Source organism: Syzygium oleosum, unplaced genomic scaffold (assembly GCF_021117445.2).
Source record: "Syzygium oleosum isolate NSW1041296 unplaced genomic scaffold, Sole_v2.1 Sole_v2.06, whole genome shotgun sequence".
Lineage (NCBI taxonomy): Eukaryota > Viridiplantae > Streptophyta > Magnoliopsida > Myrtales > Myrtaceae > Syzygium > Syzygium oleosum.
In genome coordinates this window covers 4,903,141-4,919,085 of record NW_026607490.1, presented here as the reverse complement: position 1 = coordinate 4,919,085, position 15,945 = coordinate 4,903,141, and the positions used below count along the sequence as shown (strand labels likewise).

Genomic DNA, 15,945 nt, shown 5'->3' with positions numbered 1-15,945 from the left:
ATTTCCCCCAAATCGATCGGTGGGTTTTGAATGAATTTTTTTTTGTATATTCGGCTAAAACATTCATCATGGTACCCAGCATGTTGCACTGATTTGCATTCTAGGAGCCATTGGCCCACCAAACTTTTAATTTCTCCCACTTGAAATTTAGCCTAAATTGTTCTCATGTCTTACCTAAAAATCAAGTCATGAAATTGGGAATTGATCTATTTCAGTATTTTTCAACTGATCACATGGGATGCATCATTCAGTGAATGCATCGAGGTTCTTCTCTATCGGGTCAGCATGCCTATGCCTAATGTTGTGTCTACGTCGAGTTTTAACAAACTTCATTATAGAGATTTGATGTGCATTGAATCGCTCTAAAGGTATAAATGGTCGACAAATGGTGCCTATACTCGTACTATACGGATTCTTAAGGTGTTTATCGATAGAATGACAGAAATTCCTTATCGTGAGGACATCTCCCGTCGCTCTTTCTACCAAACTAAACTCTATATGATCGGACATTAAATCTTTGGTTGTTTATCTTAATTAATGTATGGTGATGAAAATTCCCAGATCATGTAATAGGGTTGGTGATCTAGCAAAACCTATTTGGAATTATGTACTGATGTTATTATGTATTCCTATACATTAGTTTCTTTATTTAGTCAATGGGCTGTAAAAGAACATTGCTCTTCAAAATAATTGCTGAAGTTAACCACATATGGAAATCTGTATCCTGCTTAGCATTTTATCGACACAAGGCTCTAGCCATTGTGGAGAGGCGACACCGTACCCACAGTTTTATGGAGTCTTATGCAATGCACGTGAACTAATTTATATCTTTTAAAACTGGCTCAATGTCTATAATTATAAAGAGAAAGGTAGATCATCAATTAAGATTACAGAATTGAAATAACTTAATCCTAAAATTTGAGATGGAATCGCGAGATAATTGCTAAGTATTCTTAATAATGAACCATTTGATTTTTAAAATGTTGATTAAGGATATTACAAAAAATTAAGCGCATTAGGTATCGTAACCTTTGTTTTTTCTCTTCATAATGTTGGTATTCAATGCTGATTATAAAATTGGTATATAAAGTGATATGCTAGGTTATATTGGGTATGTTAGGAATATGATTAAATACTCATTTGCAGTCTGTCGCGTCACTTGATAAATCAATTTTTTAGGTAGATTAATTGTCTATCATTGTTCTCGATTGTTTAGCACATGTTTTTTTTTGGTAATGTTGTTTAGCACATGTTAAATAAGACACTTTTCAACAAAAGGTAGTGTCAATAGGGCATCTAGGCTCACCCATTATTCCGTGCAATTAAAGCGTCATGTCAAATTTAGGTCTGATTTGAGAACACGACCCGTTAATTATTCGTATCATAACATTGAAATCCCGTCCTGACGTTTACTAAACGAGTTACACGTATGACACGGCATGATTGATGTGCTTAAGATATGATGCCCTACATGAGCATGCAACATAGGTTTGGATGTCCATACAAGCATTTAAATGTAACTAGTAGACATATCATGTCAATTCGAATATGAACCTATTCGATTAAACATTTCTAAACACACTATAAACAGGCTAACGGGTCCAAACCAAACACAACATGCTAAAAAAACGGACCTACCCATTGAGGACATGAACGCGTTTGATTACGTCCCACGTAAATTGATCATGTCGAAAGTCATCCGCCCTAAGTTACTATTGTGGAGTAGATCTCCTAGGAATTTGACACGAAATCCGAAATCTCACGCCTATGTGAAATTTCAATTGAGGGGGGTTGGACAGACTTGTTGCTACGGGCGCTCTGGGAGGCCCTTCCATCAGCTTTTCTTTTTGCTGACTCTCTAATGAATGTTTATTCACTCGAAAGTTTCCAATTCCGTTTGCTTTCTCCTACCTTAGAACTTGTGCACGCCATCTCCCCTCCTACCCAAACTTGATGTCTTAACCAACATCAAATGGCCAAAAAAAAGAAAAAAAAAACCGAACAACTAGTCAAAAGACTCTGAAAGCATACCAAGTCCTTGCTTCCAAGGAAGCACTTCCTGTCGTCTCTCGCACATCTCACCTCTCCCCTTACTAGTTTAATCGGGAGGAGAAGGTTCGGATCGGATCGAGCGTTATCTGCATCTCATCGTATTCATGCTTTGTCGGCATGCGATTGATTCTTAAAAAGAACAACGAAAACAAAAGACAGAGATCGTACCTGAGACATATCTTTCGTTTACTGTATTAAGTTCGACAATCTAATACATTGTAATTCCCCGTTTAGCAAGTTCACGTTTTCCCAGAAGCTGGTCCACCTCATGCTGTCGCAACTTTTGCTCCCCGCACGACTGAGCTACACGTCATCTCAATTCAAAGCAATCCTCGCTTACTTTAGGATCCAAACATGGATGGAAACTGGAAAGTCTTCAGGCCTCACGACTCAACTAAAGCGGGGGAGGAGGAGCAGCCTGCTTTTTGAACGAGAAAAAGGAGGGCGGGGACTGTAATTTCGAGGGAGACAGCGGGGGCAATCTCGTAACCACGGAGTCATAAGTCCGAGGGAGACAGAGAGAGAGAGAGAGGAGGTGACAATGATGAGGTTTTGGCAAGTCCGCGAGGTGGTGGAAGGAGGAGAAAATGGGGGGGAGAAGCGGTGGGTAATGATAGGTGCTGTCTTGGGAAGAGGAGTCCTTCTTCTTGGTGGTGGGACTGTGAAGAAAAAGTTGACGAGAAAAATAATGAAGAAATTTTGGTATGATATGATATGGGGGTCGTAATAATGACCGGAATGATGGAGTTTCTCCTCCTTTTACTCGTGTGCTGCATCGCTTTTTTGAACGAGGGGGAGGGGAGGTGGAGGTGGGGGGTGACGATCTGCTGCTCCCCGTTTCACCCTCTCTTATGACGTTCTTCCCACGTTGCGTTTTCAAATGCCCCACCAAATGAAAAGGAAATGTTATTTGAACAGAGAAGGGAAAATTGAGCATGCGTGCTTCACGTTCGGTGTGAATGAGCTCAGTCAGATTACCATCCGCCGGCCACAGGATGGCTGGAGTCGTGTCCGGTGCAAACGGAACCGAACCGAGCCGATGCCAACTTGAAATTTATGTAAATCGAGGCTTAATGTCTCCATCTCCGACTTGCGCAAGCCGCTGGCAAGTCAAGTTTCCGTCTGATAATCCTCCTTTCTATCTTGAAGAGACAATCCATCCATGTTTGGACGGCCCTTCGTCTACATTAGCATCGTCAATGCCGTTCTGACATTTTCTTTTGCTGATGAAATTCGGCAGTCACCAGCATTACTCCTCTGTTGACTACTAAACCGATTTCAATCCTTTTATCTGGTTGATAGTATGAACGCAAAAGCTTGTTTGTACCTCATTTTAATGGTAATTCTATTCAATTGGTCTTATCAAACTTGTATCTTCGTAGGCGGTTGATTGAGCACTAGAAAAGTCGTTCTGCAAACACTCGAACACATACCCCATTTAATTCCTTTCGTTGTGTGTGTGTGTGTGTGTGTGTGTGTGTATGCATATAAGCATTCCAGAGAACTTATCTTTGGTGCCTTTTCTTTTCCACATATTTGATACTTCAGGAACAAGCAAAACTCCCAAATTCATTATCTTAGTCTCAGTTTGTTCTGTGGTCAACCGCATGTGATTCGTGTAGAACAAAGTTCACCTACAAATCACTGGTTTGTTTCAATAAAAGTTTCATTCTTTGATTCATTTGTTAATTCATTTCGGGACGACGTTAAATTCACATATAATTCTCTCATAGACTCATAGTTATTATATTTTCGGATTTTGATCGTTCTTGCTTCTTAAAAAAGTACAAACCTGGTTAAAACATTTTTTTTCTTCCTTAAAATAAACTGAATGAAAGGAAGGAAGTAGAAGAACCGACAGGCTGAAATCAAAGCTGCCAATCATGAATGTTGCTAGCCAGTAACGTAAGGGCTAGGGACATGCACTAGCACCAAAGCAAAACCATTAATAAGTGGCAAATGAAAGGACAAGCTGTACGCGATGTTTAAACAAGGAAAAGACGTAAAGTAATTTGACCAAGGAGCGCTCGAATTGAATTTTTACGGGGTGAAGGACGACGTCCTATCGGTATGCGGGTCTCTTCTTCGAGCCTTCCAAAAGTGCGCTGTATCATAAGCCAAAAGACCAAAGAGACCAGAGCCAAGCACAGCAACAGAGAGAGTCGCAAGGCCCAAAAAAAGCACTCAAAAGCACGCACTTTTACAGTACCCTTCGGTGTGTTATAATCAGCTGTGAACTTTTACTTTAAACAAGAGAAACTGAGCAAGAAATCGACGAAGCGAAGGTAAAGTTTCAGAGCTACGTATTCAAAGACAAAACACCCAACCCCCCACTAGCTCTTTTTTTGGGTTAATGGTTTGATATGTCCAGGGAACAGATACACCAAGACTAATCACAAACCAAAGTACCCACGATGCTTGATGCGGCTTTGAAAAGAACGACGCTAGAGATACTAAACTGATATAATTAGGAACTGTAGCTTTATTGTGCTGTAATATGCCGTAACTTGCATGCTTGGTAATATATATTTTAAAATTGCAACACCTTAAAACTTAGGCGTGACAAAGCTAAACGAGACAGTTTCGTCAGAGTTGCTCTAAGCTGCTATAGCTTAAGAAGTGCTGCAACGATAAAGAGTTTGCCAAATGCCTTATAGAAACTGTAATAACCTTTTTCACAGCCGAAACTGTTGCAAAAAAGCTAAACCAAAGAATTGGTCAACAAATCGTGTACAGTTTGGGATATTCTAGCATTTTTCTACAAAGAAGGGTGCATTACTAAACTAAACCTTCGTTCCTGATGCTTGAAGCAGCTTAACACCCCCCTTCCTAATGCTACATGCCCTGGCTGCCCCCAAAGGCAGAATGCTCTATGCAAGAGGAAAACCTGGAATGCAGACATTAATGTTTTGCAGCAGCTATGAACGCAGAGACAGGGCATTTTAGTACTCGTGGCAACAGATTGTTCAATATAAATTGACTTGCTCTTTCATGACATTGGCAGTGAGGAAGTTTGATATTTAAAAATACGACTACATTAGAAATATCATCGTGCAGCTTCAACCAAAATTAAAGTCAGATTGACATACATAATGATGGCAAGGGAAAACCTCATCTAAGAGCATATGCTCATGAGAAGTGCAATATGTACTAAGTGTACTAAAATTTGTTTACTAAATGATATGACAACTGATTATTGTTGAATGTGATAAGCTCATTGGATCCCACTCTTTAAATATTTGGCAATTCACAATTAAAGAATGTCATATGTGCCAGCACGTCATTTAGTAAAGAATATTTAGCAAATACTTCGTATCCCTAACATTGCTCTATGTCCATATAAAGTGGATCTAACCCATTCAGCGTGAAATAGAACTCTCAATGGAATACCTGACGCCAAATCATAATACGTAAAAGATTAGGACTGTCAACTTATAGTCAACAGAAAAAAACCGGACTTGAGAACCTCTGCCCATAGAGGCAAAAGCATTTGGAACAATTCTACTTCACCTTTGCCGAGAATCTCTTTTTCTCTTTCCTTGGATCATCCGCTACCCGGTGACAACTTAAACACATGATACCAGAAACATTAGTCCCAGAGATTTCCGTGCATTTTTTTAACTTTGTAGATGCACATAACACTTACTGGCTGGAAAAGATGACTCACTTGCAGTTCAAGAGCCTAAAGTATTAAACAAAAACCAAACTGAATAATCCTTGCCAGTCAAGCTGGCTGACAGATAATGCAGTTGAAGGATCCATAAAGACCATATAAACCATCATTTGATACAACCACCTTGACACGAATTATGAGAGGGTAGAGTGACTTGACAACCGCTGCAACATGAGGACGACAAGACTGACTTTCAGACACCCACATTGTAGCAAAGCTGGACGACAACCCTGGACCTTCTCAACCCTCAAATATGTCCTAGTACTCACTGGAACAGTAGACAATTGCTTATCAATGAATGCACGAAAGAAGTCATACTATAAAACAAATCGAAGATAAAAACTTCATGAACATATACTGACTTAACATGGCTGTTTATTATTTTTCCACTGAGTTTATTGATAATTGTACAGATAGTTGAGAGAAACAACAATAAATTCAGGGAGCGAAAGTACAGGGAGCACATTACACAACAGACCTGATCATTTTCATCCTCTGCTGGAGGGAGAGATTTCTCCGCCTCAGATGGTTTGTCAGCGCCACAATTCTGTTTGTTACACTTTGTCCGGAATGGATAGTTTATGTTACCGCATTGCTCACACTTCCAACTGCCCTCAGGCATTTTTTGTTCTGAAAGCAACTTTACATATGAGTACCAGTATAGAGAAATATGAGGCAAGCAACATGGCCAGCAGTGATAACTTACTATAGTTTTTGTCAGATTTTGGAACCTGTAGTTGAAGAGAAAAAAAGTCCATTAATTTAATTTAAAGATAAACACTCTTCAGCTAAAATAAATTGACAAGAGCAACATTATAACTCGGGAATACAACAAACACGTAAATCAAAGCCACAAAGTTCAATCTCCTCAAACTGCTAAATTGTTAGCCAAAGCAACACAAACCTGCGATCCAGGCTTTGGAGTGTTACACTTCCTCATGTTGCATACTTCTCTAAAAGAGAAGTTAACATTTCCACAATTCGGGCATGTCCAGTCGTTATCACGTGTTGCATCTACAAGGTATTTAAAGGAAATATAATGTCAGTGGGAGATGAACTGGTATTCCTATTGTTGATTTAAAAAGCAGTATCCGGCTATGGAATACAAACCTGCCCCCCTCTTTTGAAGTTTATCATCAGAGTAAAATCCCGGCCGTGGTCCCTGAGAGAATAAATATCAGAACAATGACATGCATAATATCTGAAAGAGCAATACTGAATAACGTAGTTGTAGAGTGAAAAGGAAAAGGCAGCAACATCCGAATAAAGAAAGAAATTTCACATTGACCATGCCACCAGGGCCCATTGGAAGACCCAAGCCATATCTGTCCATCATAGGAGGCATCCCATACATTCCACCTGAGAAACAACAAAAGGCAGCCATTACCGACAAGCTTAACAATCAGCAATTATACAGGATCTTGTGGACACTTCCTTAAGACAATACACAAGCAGTGTTAATTACTGCTTTCCATTTTCTCTCATGTAATTCCACTTATCTGTGATTTAGCTCAGAATGTGGAAAATCATTCAACAAAAGATGTTCAAAGTGAAAGATGAAAACCAAAAAACTCTGGCCAAACGATATTAAAAAGACAGCCACATATCATTTAGAGGCAAAGATCTTTTAACCATTCGAGACTTAGAATCCTAATCGCTACCCAGCAGTCAGTACAATAACCAAAGTCCTAGCAAAATCAAAATAATCATTACCATTTCCAATCATCGATCCACTCGAATAAGGTGCCGCTCCAGATAGATGAAGTGGTCTATAAGGACTACCAGCAGAAAGGCGACCACCATAATTGTAGTGATAAGCTGCGCCCCCAGAAAATGGGACTTCATATGGTGGTATTGAGGAACCATTAAAGAGAGAACCATATGGTGGCATTCCCATATACATTGAGGAAGGTCCCCCAGCACCCATATATGGGGATGGTGACGAGTAACTCTGAGGAGGCTGCACTGGCTTCATCGCAGACTTCTGAGGAAAAAAAGAAGACAAAAAATCTTAGCAATAACACATTTGGATTATTATATTGCCAAAAGATGGCAGAGCAGACATAAATTTAGAAAATGTATCACTAATCATGTGCATTGATTGTTAATTAGCTTTTCACCTGGGAATGTGGTTTACAAAGCATACGAGCCTCCATTTTAATTATATATTTCGATTAGCAACTAAAAATTCCGAGCAAAGAATTCTTATGCATGCAATGGTATCCCAAACCACCTTGGTACCACATAATCCAAACACTCTCAGTCTCTTTGAGCTGCCTTTTGATTAGAAAAAGGCAGCTAAAACATAATTTCATGACATTTTTACCCCAAACACTCAAATTAAGATTAACAGTGTTAGAATGAAATATAGTTAATTTCGAACTACATATCTAAGAGCAACAGCAACCATTGACCAGACAAGTCACTTGGATGATGATGTGGATCCAGCCTAGGAAACGTAAACTTATTAAACTTGAGCACAAAAGTTTATTATTGTGGGGATCTTGGTGGAAAGAAAGATATTAACCTCCAACAAAGACAAGAACAATTAATCGTGATATAGAGACACACGACATACTAGCCCCATCTCCTATTTTATAATGCACACGAAATGCACAAAGCTAGTATATGAATTCGCGAAACTAATTTAAACAAGCAAAAATTAGCAGGGAGATATTTTCAAACAAAATACATTTGACAAACACAAAACAAACAACCTATTTAGCATTGAATCACAGCAATGGAATATCGAGTGTCAAATAGAAAATCTTGAAGGGGGAAGAAAGGAACAAGCACAATAATACTTAAGTGTTATATTCACGAGTGTGGCCATAACTATCAAATGAGCATGTAGCTATCAAGAGAATTTACATCACAAACAGTCAAATTTTACCGAGTTATGATCAGCTGGCCTTGGTTGAGTGCAATTACGCATGTTGCAAGTTGTCCGGAATGAAAAGTTTACATTCCCACAGCTAGGGCAAGTCCAGTCATCTTCCCTCCGACTACCTGCAAATTTACCCTAATCAACATATCGACACGGAGATTTAACAGGAACAGTGAAGGAAGCGGAAGCATGTCCTATCTATTCTCTGAGGACCAACAATAATAATTATTCCTAACCGTAAGTTAAGCCAATGATATCAACACAGAAAAAAATCATGTTTTGAATTTCTAATTACATCAGAATTCCCCTTTAGACTGGCCTAAGGGTTTCCTCCTTCCTACTTCTTGGTCCCGTTTTGATCTCGATAACGTCGCCATTGTCGATTATTGTCCCAATTTCCGGTTTTGTCGAAAGAACGTTTAGTAGGTCAAAATCAGAATTCTATCCATGCAAACAACATAAATTACGCCATCAAATTCACAAAAGAAACTTCCTTTTCTCTAAATCAATCATCTTTCTTCTTCGTCCTGAACCGGCTCAAATTACCCCATACCAAAAACAAAAGAGGAAAAAGAAAATTGTCACCGCAGAAAGAGAACGATGAGAGGGTTTACCGTCGGTTCGAGCACGCTTGGCGGCGGAAGAATTCCTGTTGTCCACCTGCAACAACAACAACACAACCCACCACATGAACACGCTTCGACACCGATCACAAGCACATATCCGGCCGAGACAGGAATCGTGGATTCCGGCGACCGCAAACGGATACGAAGGGCTCCGTCGAGGAGAGATAGGATGGAGTCCAAGATGGATCTGAGTCGGGGAAAGAGTACCTGAGACATGGCGGCCGGAGGCGAGCGCGGGACCGGCAGCGGCGGCGGCGGCCACGGCGAGGGTGTCTTGAGCGAGTTGAGATTCGATTCTACGCGCGACGACCCCTCTGGCCTCGATGCCGCGATTAATTGGACGAGTCGCGCTCGGGCTATTTTTCCATGGATAGTCCGGCCCGGGTCCATTTGGGCCCGCCAAGCTAGGAAGTCTGGTTGGGCTCTTTCGCTTTTGTAGCCAAGCCCAGAATTAAAAGCATAATCAAATAAATGGAAAATGATACAAACAGTTCTGAACTTTGGTCTAATATGTAACGTGGTCCCTGAAATTTAACCTAATATGTAATGTTATCTCCGAAATTTTAATTTATTCAATATTGTCCATGAAATTTAACTCAATGTGTAATGTCGTCCCTGAACTTTTAATTTGTTCAATGTATTCCCTGAACTTTTGATACATGTTCAATTTAGTCCCTGAACTATATGAAAATGTTCAATGTAGTTCTTACATTAATTCAAGTTCAGTGACTAAACTGAACATTTTCATATAATTCAGGGATGGACTAAACTGAACATTTTTACATTGAACATATATAAAATGTTTAGGAAACGCATTAAATACGTTAAAAATTCATGGATTACATTGAACCTTATTTGAAACAAAGTTTAGTTCATGCCTTAATTTGAGAAAATGAGAGCACTTTTGGTCCTTATCCGAAATAAATTCAATTTCAGGTCATTATTTGCAAATTTCCCTTATTTTTATTTATTTTTTTGCTTCAATTTAATTTGTCAAATAGAAAAAAAAATTGGGAAAACCATCCAAAAAACAACCCAGGCATCCAAGGAAAACGAAGAGGAAAGAGCTGCGTGAAAACCCTGACAATGGAGTCAGCGTAGAAGATCGATCTCTCTCTCACTCATCAAGACTCGCTTTGCGGAATCGAAGCTTCCCGCTCGGAAAATGTACGGCGCGGAGAAGCCTCCCGGCGGCGAGTCGGAGCGGACGGCGTTCAGGCAAGCCGAGAAGAAGTACAAGCTCTACTACGACGACGGTCCTCTCAAGTCATCGAGAAAGTAATCACCCCTCTCTCTCTCTCTCTCTCTCTCTGTAACCTTCTCATGGAGGATAAAGATTTGATTTTTTTTGGAGTGTCTCACGGTTTCGCGCGCCTGGTGTATTGTGATTTTCTTTGGCTAGGAAGAAGCGGGCCAAACCCGTGGATGTATCGGACGTGATCGATTTCGAGGCCATCTCGGAGGCGCACGAGCGGGGCGGTGAGCTTCCGGTCGGCGTCGCGGTGGTTCGGTGCGGTTTCGGTCGGCCCGTGTTCTGCTTAGAGGGTCGGCCCGGTAATTGCTGCTGTCCACTGCCTGCTTCGCATTTATCGGTTTTTGTTTAGCTGGTTGAAGTTTCTCATCCTGAATTGGGAATTTTTGCACGTGCTTGTCCTATGGGAAATGGGGAGGTTTAGCTTGTAGTCTTACGTGTGGCAATTGGAAAACCCATTTTCTTTATGTATAGAATACCATTTGCCAATTAGCATGCGCGAACTTCAGTTGCTGATCAGTGTTGGGACTGTCTTCCGATCTGCGCCGGGTCAAGACCCTTCGAAGGGTTGTATAGATATCGATATGCTTCTCTCCTTTTCGTTTGGTTTTTGACTTTGTCGTGACAATGTAGGATTTTATTTCATTCCCGGGGCATTGAGTCTAGAAGAACAGTGCCAATGGATGAGGGAGAGTTTACTCAGCTTCCCGCAACCGCCTAATAGATCGAATCATAATGCAATATATGGCCCTCTACAGGATCTCTTTGCCGCTGCAAAAGAGAGGAAGGTTTTGGTCAAAGACGAGAGTGATGGAGATCGTCCCACTTGGAAATTCGTTGATGAAGCTGAAGTTCCATTGAGAGGAAATGGTTGCACATCGTATCCGGCCTCTGCTCTTTTACGGAAGCTACGATGGAGTACCCTTGGCCTTCAGTTTGACTGGTCTCAGGTAAATAAAGGGAAATGAGTGGCTAAAGATTTACATGCTTATGGCTGCATAACGTTTTCTATTGCCATCTCTTTTGCATTATAGGAATTAATCTGGCCAGCGTTATGCTTTTGATCTGTAAGTAGCTTTTTCTATACGATGTAGCGGAACTATGATGTGTCTCTTCCACACAATAAGATCCCCGATGCACTCTGTCAACTGGCTAAAAGACTGGCTACTCCAGCAATGCCTAGGGGAGAAGAATTTAGACCTGAAGCTGCAATAGTGAATTACTTTGCATCAGGTACTTTTCTCTGATTTCTGTTGCGTTGGTAATATTGAAAGTCGACAATGTTTCAAATGAACTATGAACTTAGAGAATGGATGTGTGAATCAGATCGAAAGTGAGTCAAACTACTCGAGTTTGATTCATAAACTGTTCGAACAACTCCGCTTAAATTTTTTCGAGTTTAAATAGGAATAGCTGGAGCGTTTGGACACATCAAGCTCAAGCTTGACAATACTCGACTCTGCTCGTAAGCCTAATAGAGATGTTGAATTCTGCATGTGTAAATTGTTATTTACATAGATAGAAGTGAGAAGGATATATAAGGTTGTACTGTAACTTTTAGATCAAAATTTACTTTCTGATGATAGAGTTTAGTCCAGTTGAGCTTGAGCTTATGAAGCATTACCTTCAATCAAGCTGGTGTTTGGAAAAGAATAACGTTCGATCAAGCTAGAGTTGAGCATCGTAACTGCCTCAAGTTGAGTTAAGTGGGAATTATGTTGACGTTAATCAATCACACCTCACATACGGAAATAATTGGAATTGAATGACATGACACTTTTATTATGTAAACCCTAAGGTCATGCTTAAAGAGGAGAGATCGAAGGAAGTAAGATAGGAGAGTGATTGTGCAAACTGCAGAGTGTTAGAATTTTACAATAAACAATGAAAATTTAATTAGTTAACCATCTATGCCAACTATAATGATACATTATCAGATACAAACTAGCCTGAGGATGAGTAATTTCATGGCTTAGACATTACAATCTATTTTATGAGTACTAGGATAAAAATTTATTGGAATAAGAAGCTTCCCAATCAGGATAATTCCATAATGTCTCTTGCTCGCCCCTAATAGGTAGAGGCCGCTCGCTGCAACCGCCCTATTAAAACTTGAAACTGCTGTATCCAGCACCTGGCCACTTTGTGGACCAGTGTCAGCCAGTCCCAATGTCAGCAGAACTCATAACACTTGTCTTGGGTCATCAGCTGCACCCTAACAGTTTGTAGTGGCCCTGATGGCTGTTCTTGTACATAATATTATCGTTCAATTTCGCATTCACTTGTTGTTCTCTTTTTTCATCGGATCAAGGATTGTAATTCTTTTTCTAGTAAATGATCTCAGAAATCATAACTAATCTGGTATTTACATGTATTTTTTCTTTCAGGTGATACTTTGGGTGGTCACCTTGATGACATGGAAGCAGACTGGAGCAAACCTATAGTTAGCCTGAGGTACATCATGTTTTCCCCACCTCTCTCTAGTTTGCTTGAAGAAGAAAGAGGATGGAGTAATTTTTTTCGAGAATCTAACAATATATGTACTTCTCTGACAGTTTGGGATGCAAAGCTATCTTTCTTTTGGGAGGGAAGACTAGACAGGACAATCCTATAGCAATGTTTCTTCGAAGTGGTGATGTTGTACTTATGGCCGGAGAAGCAAGGGAATGCTTTCATGGTACAAGTTCCTTGGTAGCTTTATTCCTAGCTTTTATTCGTTGCCATAAAATTATGCCCAATTAAGATGTTGAAGCTCTTGAATTTGATTCTTAGCGCACTGGAGACCTTTTTTCCTAAAAATGGTTGTTTTTATCATTTAAAAAAATTAGTCAGTGGAAAACACTATCATTATCATTATCATCCATTTAACCACAATCTATGCCTAAACATTTTGGGTGATTAAGAAAATGTTTTTCTTTGATTCATTTTTGTAAATGATATTTTAAGTAAATGTTTTCCAAATCATTGATTTTTCCAAAACAAACATACTTAATCTACACTGGTTATTACTCTTCGGTGTATTATATATTCAGATGTAAGATTACTAACTCCAATGTGTTGGTAGTGGGAAGTTCCTTACCCCCTCTTTCCTGTCTACACTAATTATTACTCTACAATGTTTGTATTAATCTAAGGAGCTATTAGTCTGGCTTAATGATTATCCTTCTCATTGCTTGTTCAGAGCCTTGGCATGTCTAAATAATTGTAAGAGACATTTTTTAACGAATGATTTAGCCACTTGGCGATTCCTATGATATATTTGGAAACAGAGAGGAGAAAATGCGACGTTAAGTTTTCCTTGGTTCTAAACATTGTATTCTTATTTTGTGCTGGATTCCTCGTGTTCATGGCGTGCCTTGCCTGTAACGTTTGACCACACTTTGCCTTTTCTTGTTCGAAGTAGTAGGTCATACCAATCTCAGCATCTATGTAATTGGTATACATTTTTCGGTTATCTGACAATGCTATTCGGGCTCTCTCTTTTAACTCTCTGCATCTACTTATATTTTTCCTATGCAGGTGTTCCCCGGATCTTTACAGACAAAGATACTGCCGAGATCACTCCGCTTGAGTTGCATTTTTCGCGTCAAGATGATTGTTTTCTGCTGGAGTACCTCAGAAGCTCAAGAATCAACATCAACATCAGACAAGTCTTTTAGAGTGTACGACTATACGCAGCCAAAGTCCATTTTCAACGCAGTTCTTTATTCTTTGATAGCTAGTGTAGTGTTTGTTGAGCAGAGGAGAAAAAATACCAACTTTGCGGGAGCCGTATTGAAGTGCAACAAAAAAATAAGGAGGAGAGGACAGCTAAAGATATTCGACCTGACCGGTTAATTAAGACGCGTGCTTATGCAAAGTTATCAAAACACTACAAGTTCTGTGGGTCTGCTCCTGAGGATTTCAATTATTCCTTGCTGAGTCGAACAAGTCGTTAAGGGAACTTCGTTAGCCCGTTTTGGTTTAGGTGACATTCTGTTCTATAACAATGTATTGCGTTTCCTCATACAAACTCTAATTTGCTGGGTGGCCCCATTATGGTCTTGCGAAGCTGGGCTTCACTTTATAGTTTTTTCCCATCACCGATTCACCATTACTGACTACTATTCATTCGCCGCTCTATCTTTTATGGGTCCTTAAGCTAAATGGAAGATCGGCAGAGACTAAGAAAATGTTTCAGGTTATCCATGCTAATCTTTTGGCAATTTCCGATTTGTTTAGCGGAGACCGCTCTCGATCTTGTTCTTCTTCATAACACATCAAAAGGACAACACTAGTTAAATCAAAGCTAGATCAAGAGTCCATTGTCTTTCACTATTGTACAGGGTGAGAAACTTACGAAAAGAATGTGTTGCAGACGAACGACACCATTGAAAATCGCAAAAAGGCCAAAAGGATGGAGGGACAAGAAGATGTGGAGAGTGGGATTTGAACCCACGCCCTTTCGGACCAGAACCTTAATCTGGCGCCTTAGACCAACTCGGCCATCTCCACTTGATGGCAAATCCTGCATAATAAATTTTTTTATAAGACAGTTAATCAAACTGTAATCTGCACCGTGGAATGTCTGTTTTGCTAATGAAAATTAGCGCTTATCACTCCAGAAAAAGAAGAAAAGAAAGGAGAGAGATTGCTTGCTCACTTCTGGCACTTCGCTAGAGAGTTGGGCTGGATGTCTTCGCTTCTGTGGACTGCTCTTTCAAAGGCCCATAGATCGTACAAGATTTTCGTATTGAACAGCTGCTGTGCAGAATGACGATTTTCATTGCACAAGCGGGCATTGTAAAGAATGGAAATGGATGTGAAACGTGTCTTGGACCCAAAACCACTTTCTGCAATAAGAATCTTCCCAACGGTGCCTTTCAAGACTAGGTGTCCAGTTTATACTTTAAATACCCGACTAATCTCCGATGAACACGACAAGAAGGAGAATACGTCCCTTTCACCATATGATGTCTCGATTGTTCCGGCCACCGGTTCGCACAGATTTTTTATTTGCTTGGAGTTCTTGCGACCGGAATACGTCGATAATTTAGACTGTCAGGACCACAGTAAGGACGTGGTATGGGGATAGAGCCTGATGGCGACCGTGACCACGAGAGGATGCACAGGCAAAGTAGGTGAAGTTTTTAATGTTGGTCCAGTCACTTCAATCATCAGGCAACAACATTAGCATTTTCCATTGGAGCCCTTATCAGGTGTGGTGTTAGTCTTGTTGGGAGATCACAGCAGAAGATTGATACCTTCACCTGGGAAGATCGCCGAGAGAAAGTCCAAGTCCGAGCCTGTCAATATATTCGGTTGGACTTACTTTCACTTAAAAACTTAAGCCAATGAGTTATGAGCCAATCTGGATATATTAATTACTTCACACTGCACAAATTTTCCGATGTTAGACTTTTTTCAACACAACTCGTTCGTACATCTCAACAGATCTATTAATCAATGTTTCGCA

The 15,945-nt window shown here is 40.1% G+C and overlaps 2 protein-coding genes and 1 non-coding gene across 3 annotated transcripts; 1 reads left to right on the top strand and 2 right to left on the bottom strand.

Moving 5' to 3' along the window:
• Positions 1-5,630: 5,630 nt before the first annotated feature.
• Positions 5,631-9,562, bottom strand: LOC115680153 (ranBP2-type zinc finger protein At1g67325-like). The gene is made up of 10 exons (XM_030603889.2): positions 9,446-9,562; positions 9,227-9,272; positions 8,619-8,734; positions 7,439-7,709; positions 7,008-7,084; positions 6,836-6,887; positions 6,630-6,739; positions 6,432-6,456; positions 6,204-6,355; positions 5,631-5,993 (listed from the first exon to the last, which is right to left on the bottom strand). Exons 1-10 carry the CDS (start codon positions 9,452-9,454, stop codon positions 5,991-5,993), a joined length of 861 nt encoding a protein of 286 aa, XP_030459749.1. The 5' UTR covers positions 9,455-9,562; the 3' UTR covers positions 5,631-5,990.
• Positions 9,563-10,278: 716 nt separating this feature from the next.
• LOC115680152 (alpha-ketoglutarate-dependent dioxygenase alkB) lies at positions 10,279-14,572 on the top strand. Its single transcript, XM_030603888.2, has 7 exons — positions 10,279-10,516; positions 10,641-10,792; positions 11,124-11,440; positions 11,585-11,723; positions 12,878-12,944; positions 13,046-13,167; positions 14,010-14,572. The coding sequence occupies exons 1-7, from the start codon at positions 10,404-10,406 to the stop codon at positions 14,147-14,149; spliced, it is 1,050 nt and encodes a 349-aa protein (XP_030459748.1). The 5' UTR covers positions 10,279-10,403; the 3' UTR covers positions 14,150-14,572.
• A 331-nt stretch (positions 14,573-14,903) lies between these two features.
• Positions 14,904-14,984, bottom strand: TRNAL-AAG (transfer RNA leucine (anticodon AAG)). Its single transcript has one exon. It is a non-coding gene; the product is annotated as a tRNA-Leu (tRNA).
• Positions 14,985-15,945: the final 961 nt, after the last annotated feature.